The sequence below is a fragment of the Dromaius novaehollandiae genome, chromosome 2 (assembly GCF_036370855.1).
Source record: "Dromaius novaehollandiae isolate bDroNov1 chromosome 2, bDroNov1.hap1, whole genome shotgun sequence".
Classification (NCBI taxonomy): Eukaryota; Metazoa; Chordata; class Aves; order Casuariiformes; family Dromaiidae; genus Dromaius; species Dromaius novaehollandiae.
In genome coordinates, this window is record NC_088099.1 from 109,885,506 (window position 1) to 109,897,822 (window position 12,317).

At 35.9% G+C, this 12,317-nt stretch overlaps 1 protein-coding gene across 1 annotated transcript in view; it reads right to left on the reverse strand.

Moving 5' to 3' along the window:
* DOK6 (docking protein 6) overlaps nt 1-12,317 on the reverse strand; it is a 259,512-nt gene that overhangs the window by 155,495 nt on the left and 91,700 nt on the right. The window contains exon 2 of the mRNA XM_026108709.2: nt 9,433-9,540. Within this exon, the coding sequence (XP_025964494.1) occupies nt 9,433-9,540 (108 nt within the window). The remainder of the gene's footprint in view (nt 1-9,432; nt 9,541-12,317) is intronic.

A 12,317-nucleotide genomic window follows, 5' to 3' on the forward strand; every position in this document is an offset into this window, starting at 1 on the left:
CCTGTCTTCATATGCCAAGTTCTCCAACCCTCCAAACGCCTCATTAGGCCTCTCCCGGCCCTCCTCCAGGTTTTCAGTGGAAGTGTTTGCAAGTCAGTCACTGCATTGCTTTTTCCTCAGTTCTGCGGGTATCTTTTATACAGTGAACAACATTCCTGTACTTTAACTATGCATACACACTTTTTCTTTTCAAAAATCTCATTAAGTGTTCAAGAAAGACGTTACCTGACCAAAACTGAAGGTCAGAGTACTTAAAAAAAAAATTATTTTTTTCCCCTCAAAATACCTTTCCACAAAAAGTGAGTTTACTGGAAATTCAAAGAAACTGAAAATTTAGTACTATACACTGTTTCTGAGTAACTAATGCTTTGTTGTAGCCTCCTTCAGTCTATCTATGTCTATGAACTAAAAATGGCTGCAGACATTTCTATGAAGCACTTCTTAAAGCTCTTGAAATACAGCAAAGTGTAATGACAACAGAGGTGGGGGTGAGATCATGAAGCTGGACAAACACTGGAACAGAGAGGTTGTCTCCAGTCTGGAAGATATTCAAAACCTGACTACACATGGCCCTGAGCAACCTGATCTAACCAAAGCTGCTCTGAGCAGGACTTTGAGCAGATTGAACTAGACCTCCTGAGGTCCCTTCCAACCTGAATTGCCCTGTGGTTCAATTACATTTTGGAAGTTTTATATTATAAACATTTTTCCTCCTGCTGAAATGTTTAAGTGTTTCTCTTACTTTCCCCCCTCCCCTATCCAACAATATTTTCTACAGTAAAAAAGTTCAGTTTTCCAGCTTGTTTTAATGCTTAAAAACAGGAATAAGGGCACTTATTTAAATAGCTTATTTTCAAGAGTAGTGTCCCCCTTTTTTGCTAAGCACACTCAAGTACTCCTATGAATTTTGTTCTAATAAGTGTTAATGGTGGGTCCTATACAAAGATCCAGGTACATCTCTGGAGGTTGCTTTATGTTACTACTAAAGACTGTTTAAGAGATTATCTCTCTATTTTCCTACCAGTTGTTCCCTCCTTGATACCTAGGGTCCCTGGCCCTGTCCTCTGTCTGCGTGATTGTAGTCTAAACAGGGCCTATAAAGTTTCATGTTTAAGAAACAACCCCCTCCCCCCACCAGGAGGGAACAAGCCACTGATTTCACTGCTAAAGAATGCAAAACACAAACTTTCATCTCGGGGAGGGGGGAGGGGGGGAGAGGTGGGGGAGAGAACACCAAGATAATACGGGAGAAAAATGAAACAACTGCCTAACATTTGCAAACTAAAAGTGATTATTGTAGTATTGCCATTAATTTATGAATTAGGACTAAAATGGTATAACCCCTTACTCCTCCTCTAACCTTTGAAAAATCAGATACAGTAGTTTGGCAGTCATTATCTCTCTCCAAGATCACAGAGCCACCCATTGACAAGTTACTCTTCACAGAATCAATTCTTTATTTATCCTTATGAATTGACACTCTTAATTCACACTAATGGCCCTCTACCCTCAAGACTTAAAAAGTCGTCCTACACAGGAGCAGATTCATAGGGAGGCATGGCCATTTAAGCATTTGAGGCCTGTATTTGTAACAGCTCAATGCCCCATCATCATGCTCAGCCTGTAGCTTTCTTCACCACATTGTGAAGGAAAGAAGGCGTTATTGCCTTAATACATTCTTTGTTGAAAGAGATTTTGTTTTATTAGTTTGCATGCTACCCTTTAATGTGCTCATACTTTATTAACAGCTTTATTACCAGAACAGTTCCAATTATTTCTGCAATTTGCTTTTTGGTGCAGAGAATGCTAGTTTTGAACAATTACATTGTTCAGATACTTGGATATTTTAAGAGGGATCTAGTAATTACTGCAAATTTTTTGGTTTGGTATGGTATACAGAACGGACTGTATTAAGTTATTTTACTAACAATTATTCATTTAAATAGGGATCATTTCAATCTCAATCTCATCAGCCAAGCAATAGCTGCACTAGAAACGATACACCTTGTGACCTTTCACGACTATGATTTTGTTGGAAAATAAGATATTACTTGCAAGTGCTGTAAACAAATATTTGAAGACAATGACAGATGAAAAGAGAGAAAAAATAAGGATATAGTTTTTAGGCAAATTTACCTATTTCTGGTTTGGGTGACCAAGAAGACTAAGGGTGTAAAAAATACAACACAAACGCGACATATGTTTGGGCATCTCTCTCAACTTCAAAGTGCAAAGATTTATAAAAATAACTGTTAAATGCTAGATTCTTTGCAGATAGAAGTTTGCAAAAGATTATTCAAGAAATAAAGTATTCACGTGCACACACACACATTCTCATACAGGGCTATTGGTAATATCATTCCAATATCTTACTATGAAAATATAATATTGAGATCACTATTTTGAAATTCTCTGAAAGAAGGTCTGCACAATAAAATATAAGCACACTTTGAAATAACAAGGATAAGGAGAGAAGATGAAAAGGACAAAATTGTCTGAATTGGGGGTTGTTCTCAATGTAACCATCTTCACAAGGCAAATATTTAACTTTCCTCTAATACAAATCTTGGAGGCAAAGAGTGAATTTAATCAAATGGTAAAATAAAGCATTATTGAAGAAATTTAGATCAGCTAAAACAATAGTAGCATAATGGTCAGTATAGCAAAACTGAACAGATGGATTTGAATTTGAGAGTTTGAAAAAGACAAAGTATGAGCATTACACTATAAAAAAATGAGGAAGGGGAATTCAAATAACATTCAGGTTTGGATGTAAATCAAGTGATTTTATACATGTTATTACAAAAATGCAAGAACTCAAGCCTAACAACTCCCCTTTGATAGATACTTAGCCAATTGCCCTTTGAGAATGCCTTTGCCTCGGAGAAGCAGTGAAGCATTACAAGTAATAATAGTAGTATCCCAAATCAAAGAGGTCTACAAGGAGACTTAACCGCTGATTTGCAGTAAACATGAGAAACATAAAAGGCTGAAATACTCTGCAATAGAGAAGGACTCTTGGACAAAATTAGCATAAACAGTTTCAATAGTTTTTTTTTTTTTTTTTTTTTTTTAAAGGAAACCTGGTAGTGGCTAGAATATGCTGAGACAAACAAAAACAAACAAAAAACCCCTATAAAAGTAACAGTGTAAGTTGAAACAATCAAAGAGAAGTTCTTATAAGGATTATGATAATGTTACCATATGTAAATATTTTTATCCTTTGTTTTAGAGTTGGAATAGGAATTACGAATAGTATGGACTGCCACAAGGATGAGTGTGCCCAAAGCCAGTGGTTTTCAAAATTATCAGGAATTCATTTATCCTGAAATAGGTTGAAGTGAACAAGCACCTCATATCTTAAGGTTGCCCCAGTTAGAGACTATCAACTGTGCTGTGGTAGAATAAATCTGTCTTATAGTTCCTCCATACCAGCTGAACAGAAAACAACCTCTGCTCTCCTTCCTCTTACAAAATAGGACTATGAACACACCAGAGAAATTCTTGAACTCTTGTGCGTGTGTGTGCGTGCATGTGTTTATGGAGAAGTATTCTAAGGAACTGCGGTAGCTGCTATAAGAACTTGCCATAAGTCACTGGAATTGCATTATATAAATCATTATTTCTGAAGCTAGGATTTAGAATTCTACAAGTTGCTTTGGGATATTCAAGCTGTGAAAGAAAACTTGTACTGTAGCTCCCCTTTTGTGGCCTTTGCCACAAAACTAATTTAGTAGACTACATTTAAAAGTCTCCTGCTATTCTTTTTCTTGATTTTCATTTATTTGTGTGAACATACATTATGTAACATGCAGCTTAAGACTATCCATTCCATAAAAACTTTTGGCTGTTAGAAGTCATTGTTAAAATTTTCTGCAATTTCTTTCACATCTGCAGATTTATATCCCAATCACATATGTTGACATAAAAAGCAATTTAATAACAACAACAAGCCATGAACACTTATCCTTTAATTGTGCTAACTCTCCATCAGTTGAATCAAGATACCTGGTTAAATTAATCAATGCAAAGAAAAATAAACCAAGAGCTTAATTCTTTAATCAAATTTCCTACTTTATTAAAATGAGATTTCATTCTAAAAGGTACTACATATATCAAGAAATACCAAATAAAGGTACTGATCATCCACAAAAACCTCACCCACAGAAGGAATTATACAGAACATGTATAAACAATCAAAGAAATAGAAAGCAAATAACCTGTGAAATACACCCAATCAATCTATCCATCGCAGTTGATAACCTGTAAGTCTAATATTAAAACAATACAACACCATAAATCAGATAGCAAATCCAAAACTACACGTGGGCATGTAGAAACAAGGCAGAATCAGGAAGAAGGCTGCAGAACAGGAAAGTCAATTATGGGTTCATCTCAGTCATTGAACAAGATGTTAAAGCAGAACTGGTTTTTAGAAGTAAAGGACCACAGCATCATTTATTAAAACCACAAAGATTAGAGATAGCTGTTATTAACAAAGTCTTAACAGAACAGTCTCTCATACCGGGGAGATTAAATCAGTCTGTCCTGAAGTCTACGGTAGACATCACTTATTTATGTGAAGTGTAAGCATGCCAACATGGGCAGGTTGAAGCTTCTCTGGGTGCAGCCATATTGGAGGCAGACCCACCTCACAACAGCTTCATTAGATGTAAGGGTTAGTGAACCTGTTAGTGAAAGAGCCCTGTGCATTAACTAGACTGGAGCTTTCACAAGCTAGAGCTACATAGCAAGGTAAGGAATGGAAGACTTCACATCTGCTGCTTCCCATTTTGGAGTTTATGGGCTACCTTTAGTAATTTAGCTAAGTCATCCTTAAGTTCCCTTCTAGCTCTTGGGTGAACATGCTCTCCATAATTAGTTAGTGACCATCTATCTGGTGTACCTGTGTTTGAAGTATCTATGACCAGTTTATGATACAGAGATGTCTCTGCAGACACCTCTCTTGCATCCCCCCACCAGATCATGCCAGTTTCTTCTACTGTAAATTCCAGCGCAAAAGTACTCACTCTCTTCTCTCCACATTTCTTTTATACACCAAGCATCATTTGGATGCACAGGGTCTTTGGCAGACTTTTGCTCCTTGCTCCTGATGGATCAGAATGAGTACTTAGAACCAGATTTGATTCCCTCTGCTAATTACTAGTTCTTTTTTGGTCTAATTATATTTTTAGAATTCCCTTGCCCAACTTTATACTCCTTTCTAGCTTGTTTGGATACAGATCAGGTTTCTGAAGTTTGATCTCTTGTTTCTAACAACGCTTCTCACATTGCTACTTAGCCACATTGACTTCCTGCTATCCTCTCGCGAGCCTCTCCTAATGGATAACAGGCACTGGGACTGTCCGAGCAGTATGTCTCCAAAAGCCCGACAGAATCTCACTTTCTTACATGACTTTTAGCTTCTCTTGTAAAAATGAGAAGGCTTGTTATTTATTCCCTCTGTTAAGCTGGGAAAACTCTAGTGTCTTTTTTGGCCTTTTACACTACTGTAAGAACAGCTCTCAAGAATACGACACATGTTCGTTCTATACACTGGTATAACTGGGAGGTATACAGAGCTACTGCATTTTATGTCCTCTCAAGAGTAATGGGAGTAAATACAGCTATTCTGAACCACAATCTCTGTTATGAATGTTCAAGGGACAACAGTACAGCTAAGCTATAACTTACCGGGGCAAGAGTGTACTAAATTAAATTTAGCCCAGATTAAAAAAAAAAAGTTTTTATGTCATAATGGAGGAAAAAAATAATAATTAAAAAAATTCCACAAACAAAGGGAACAAAAATCCCACCCTCCCACAAAAAAAAACCCCTTCTTCTAAAATAGTATAATTAAGAAAGTGATTTTCTTGTAATGTTAGATAAGATCTGTGTCTAGGGAACCCTTTTTTGTTCTTAAGGCTTAGCTGAAGTTCCTAGGACAGTAGCTCTCAGCTTGATTTCACTGTGAAGATTTTTGCTGATTTTCTACCTCTTTCTAGGCATATTCTGTAAACATTTCATACAGGTTTTTCAATTTATTAAAAACAGGAAATATTGTAGTAAGAGACCAAATATTACATATCAGAATAAAACCAGTTAAACCTTTCATTTAAATGTTGTCTCAAACTTGTACCCAAGCAAAAAGGCAGGAGAAAAAGAGTGATTTTCTGAATGATATTACAGTAATGAGAATTTAGAATTTGATGCCAGAAAATGGAACCAGCAGCTGAAGTCATGTTTCAACTAATGAATGTAGTGTTCACTGTTACTGTCAGGAAGCACTTGTCTCTAAGGACTAGTGCCATTACTGTTATAAATAATAATAATTTATACTAAGAAAATTACTAGAAAACACAAAGTGATGCATAACAACACTACAGAATTTATGGAATAAAAAGTGAACACATATATTGTCTGAATACCACAAAATAAAAAAAGTCCTTTTTCTAAAGTGAGGCCAGCTTATCTTCAGATTAATAAACATTTATTTAGGATATGTAAACTAGAAGACATCTATTTTTCATTTTCCATTTTCCTCGCTTTGCAGTACCTCGCTTTTTTTTTTTCTCCCCCCCCCCCCTTTTTTAACCTAGAGGCCTTTTTATAATTCACATTGTCTCCTAGACTCATAGATAAACCTGTGTAGCATTTAGCCATATAGGCGAAGTGTTTTTAACAGGAACTTGAGTTACATTTCAAGCTAAAATATCCACTGGAAAAGCAGAGATGCTTAAGCTCTTGATGAGTTACTTACTGTATATATACCTACAGCAGTGGCAAAAACTACCCTGGGGATTTGTTTGTGTTCCTGGACACTGATGTGAATACAGGTAAGACAAAGATATTAATTTTTGTTCTGTTTCCACTTGAGATGTAAAATTTCCTCCAGTACCCCTTCGCATGAGAAAGCTAGAAAACCTGCCCACAACAGTGTAGTCAGACTAATATGCTTGTATGCACAGATCTTCTCCCAAGATAGCATAGACTGATCTGAAGGACACAAGTTGCTGAGTCTCAGCAGGCTCTGGAGTCTGCTCTGCAGCACCCCCTTTCTTCTATTTGTTATATAAAGGGATTGGTTGAAAACAAGGATCTCTGTGCTGACACACATAGTACTTCATGAATATCAGCATGTGGTCAGAACTTTTCACCATTTCAAATATGCTGCCCTTTCATAAGGAGTGGAGTTTGCAACAACTATTTTAATCTTCCTTAAATACAAGCTCTTCTATTTCTTAATTTTAATCAATATTCTTTTGCTGTTGTTTCTTGGAGTTCAGTTACCCTGCTTTAACTTTGCACAGCAGATGTCTTCCTTCCATTATATTTTGTGAATAAATAAGAAAACATAGAATTTCAAAACAATGCTAAGCTTTTGCATTTTACAACAATAAACATCTGTTTGAAAATATGACAGAGAAACAAACTGCTCTAACAAAGAAAGAACCAGGATATTTTGATCCAGTACCAGCAATCAAATAACTGTATTTGCTCCCATAATGACCCCTACCGTTCTCACAAATAGTCACACTTGGTGTTAACAACTCATTGACATCCATTTTACCACTGTTTAATTTATCAGAGTGGAAACAATTGAGGTGAAATGCCTCAAATAATCACTATGAAGTAATAAAATATCCTTAAAAGATCAAGCCTGAAGATGACATGCAAGGTTTCTATTTTTTGATAGTATACCATAAGAAATGATTCCATGACTTCATTTGAGAAACGGAGTATCATCCCAGTGAATGGATACATTTCTTTCTTCTGTACAGCCAAAAATTCAATATTGTTTTAAATAGGAAAGATTATTCTTCCCATTTCATTTCTTTTTCTTTGTTTGGGAATGGAATAAGAGAAAAAGAGATGTAACATCCTTTCCCTTTGTTTGTGTCACATTAAAAGGGCGATGCTAATGCGAGCTTCTATCAACAGTACCATTGCATGCCGCTGCATCTATAACTACGTTATTTTTGCAGCTTCTCAAATGATTCTTGCATGTCACCTGATTTTTCTACAAAGATAAGTGTTGTCAAGCAAAATAAAGTGTTTCTGAATCCTGTTATATAAAAGTACAGTATTAGCAACACGTTCTACAAATATCCCCCTTTCCCCCCACCCCCAACAAAAACTTCCTGCACCTTCATCCTCCTGCCCTGTTGCTAATCCATAAGAACTTCCTAGTGGATCTCCTTGGGATTTCAGCCATACTTAGAGCTATCAAGCACAAAATGAACAAATTCATCCTATTAAAGACTCATCATCAATTTCCATCTTGAAAGTAATTAGTTTTTGCAACTTACTTTGAAGAGAAAGATCATTTTTGCTTGATGCGGACACATGGGGAGGAAATGTTGCTGAGCTGCATTAATGAAAGTGCCAGTTGTCCAGTACATGTCAGTCCTGAGCCCTAATGCCAGTGTCAGATCAAAAGTTGGATTTTTGATGATACCAAATTTCCAGCACTTTTTTTTTTTGTTGTTGTTAGAAAATATCCAAGAGATAATTGTATGTTATTTATTATATGCACACTTTTCATTTAAGGATGTCAAGAGTTTATTGGAACTCAAAGGTTAATTTGTTTTTTTGATGATAAAAAGCATTAGTCCTGGCTTCAACAGATCCAGACTTTTATCCACACTCTTTCACTGCTTGGTGCCTAACCTTGGTTAAGTTATCTCTGTGTTTCAATTTGCCAGCTGTAAGGTAATATCCAACTTTGATATGCCATAAAGCTAAAAGGCAACTGGACTGAAGTCAAAACTGTAGAAGCAAAAAGCACTGCTGAATCTTATTACTACCTAACCTGAAGCCTCCTGCATGGCTTGGGAACCTGATAACAGTAACTTACAAGACAGAAAGAAAAATCTCGTTTTCCATCACTAAAGTGATAATGACAAGAGAGCAACAAGAATCTTGTTCAGTGAATACTGTTCTAGAAAGGCTAAATTTTTACCCTTAAAAAGAGTTGCTATTGACAGAGCTTGTAAATCTTGAAGAGTTCTGGGGAAACCATTACATATTCAACCAGGGTTGACATTACAAGTGAGGCATTTAGCATCTTCAGGACTAGCTTTATACTTTATTAATAACCAGTAGTTAAACATTTGATTAAGCAGTCAAATTTACACATTTCCAAAATACTACATTAAATGGTAGTATTTTCTAGGCAATATTAAAGAAAAGCCAGCAATTTGTTTCCACACAAAAACTGAGGTTTTTTACTCATCTAAACAAACAATATGAGATCTAACCTGCACCACTGGTATTTACACAAGTTTTACTGTGCTTTTCGTGTCAGGGTTATGCTTTTCAACCTGATTGCTGCAGTATCATTTGCAAACTCGACATATCAAGGATACACTATGCCCAAGGAAGAATGGGTAAACAGACAGTGCCTCATTTCACTAGAAGAGCTTGATTTACCTTGTGAAAGTTCCTGAAATATGCTGCCTTCTCATCTGGAAATTTTTCTAGCCTCCTGGGTCCTTTGCTAGAAGCCTTCTTGAAAACCAACCAACATCGTCTGAAAATCTGCAAATAAAAATCAACAGATTCCATTAGCTTTTCTTTAGAGGTGGAAGTTATGAACATTCATATGCCTAATTTATATAGCAATGCTTAAAATGTTTTATTTTAAAAGCTTGAATAACTCTGAGGACAGCAATTATTTCCATACTACTAAATCCTCAATTTATAGATACCAATTAGTCTCACTCTTTTGTAGACTTGTAAAGACTATTTTACTTCAATTTCTTTAATGTGTGCCAAATCTGATAACTCCTGAGATGCAAGCAAATCCATGAACTTTGAAAGGGAAAAGAATTATAAGGCTGTCATTATAGAAAGTGCATTTAGAAATCACTCCATGCATTTCTAGCTTTCACATTTATATTCTGTTTCTATGAGAGTGTCAATATCGTTGAGAAACATTTAAATTCATTGCAGCTTTTAACACAACATAGTAATCAACAGCTAGTATATCTTGTACGCACAGGACAGACAGCACCAGGTAGAAATAAGCTCAATGTGACCACTGCTAGACAATTACAGCTATTTCTCTCACTTTAATCACAAACTTTTCTAAGGAAAGCTTTGCAGATTATTAAATTTTGGCAACATGCAGGAAAAAAACAAACAAACAAACAAACCTCCAAGATGATCAAGAAATCCCAAAACAAAACAATAGTATCTCATTCTAATAAAGATCACAGTAGATTTTGCTTAAAATGAATTTTCAGGCAACAAGGATATTTTATTAGACTACTTGTCAAGAGTTTGGGTGGCACTGCTATAACTAAAAGTTTAGAAATCAGGACTGAGTTATCAAATCCATTTGCAGTTCACAGAGAAGATGATGAAGGATAATCCTCTAGACTATGCTATAGAAATAAAGGATTAGATATTAATCTGGTTTTATAATCTGACATTAGTTTACTCAATTCTCCTCTTCCACTGCGTGCACAACTCTATAAACATACCCTACACAACTTTATATTACTATTTCAAGGATTTGTTAAAAAAGAAAAACAAAAAAACGCAAAACAAACAAACAAAAAATCAATGCTAGGTAATGTTTCTGCTGTCCTCATGTGGACATGAACCTTATTCCTTCAGGAAGCCTACAGAATTTTATTACGTGATACAAGTATTACAGTACTAATCAAATTGGATCAGTTCAAATACAACAGAAAATATGGGCAGAGAGCACGAGACAGAGAATTTTTCCCCTCATTGTGTGATGCTGCCTAAACTGAGCATAAACAGAAAATGTCATTGAAACAATCAGGTTTAACTAAGTACGTTCTAATACAATAATACTGACAATATCCTGTTGTTATTATCTCAGATGAATGTTAGCAATAAAACCAAGTGTTTAGTGTTTTCTTCTACAAACTCTACTAACTGAACTATAGTATAAGCATATTTTAATTATGAAGACACGTAAGAAGAAAAAAGTATATTATTTAATGACATATGCAGCAAGCATACTTCTTAAAAAGCATAGAAGTTCCCTATTCCTCTATTAAGGTTATAAAGTGACATCTGTATCTCCTATCTCTACTTCACATTGTTTGGGGAAAAAAACCCACTATCATATTTCTTGAATAAATGACATTACACTGTGGGACACCATAAACCATTTTCATTAGATAGAGCTTTCTTCAAATAATGTCTTAGCAGTGTTGCAGCTTACTTTGCCAAAGCTATAGCACTGCTCCCACAGTTATCTCCTGATTAACCCATATTATCTCCTCATAATGTTATGGTGTGAAAAACTCCACTTTTGCAGGTAACACACAGGTAGAAGGTATTCCCCCTCTTTCTATCTTACTAGATGTAATAGCACCAATTGTCCAAAGGAGGCATATTTATTTATTTAATAAGCATTTCCTTATGCTTTCTAAAGCTTGTAACATTTTCCTCTTCTAATAATATTCCTGGCTCTTCTGTGATCTGAGTTTTAGTCTATGGGTATTTTCAGTTCATCTCTCTTCCTCTGAGGAAAGTCTTTTCTTCAAAAAAGGTAAAATCACTGCCTTCATTTCAAATCTTTTATTGATTTCCTTATTTTCATTATCTGCCCATAATGGTTTATGGTCCCCACATGTATTTTATTAGGAAAATAGATTAATCTACAGGCCCCATCAGGAACAGCAGATTTTGACACAATCATGGAAACCACATTTTACAGATAACCTTAATCTTGGACAGCTGGTGGCATGGTAAGAGAAGTTATGTCAATTGACTGAGAAGTTTTTTGATTTTTTTTTTTTTTTTTAGAAATATCTATGGTGCAGTTTTATTTCATGAGAACACAACGTATCAGTTAGATCTAGCGCATCAGAAGTGTGCCTAATAAACAGAAAGCTAGACAGGCTAAGTCAAGGAGTTAGATTACTCCCTGTGAGAGTGAAAACATTTTCTAGATAAAAGGTCCCCTAACACAGTCCAAAGCAATTCCTTCAGCGATAAATGAGCAGGGTCTTCTGAATGACAACTTCAGGCTTTTTTGACTGGATGTCAGTCTGACAAGGAGGGTTTGGGGGTTTGCCAGAAGTCAACAGGGAGGCTTTGACCCCTCATTAATGAAGGCTTTAACATATCCATGAGGAGGGCAGGATACTAGTGATCCTTAAGGATGTTCCTCCTTAGGCTATTTCCTGAGGTTTGGCACTGGGATGATTTGGGAGCATTTTGTGACTCGGGCTTCAGCAGACAGAGAGGGGGAGTGACTGGTCCTTAGGTTTTAAGGAGGAAAGCAAAAGGAAGGAACTGTATGTTTTCCCTTTAATCTGTTATTGCTTCAA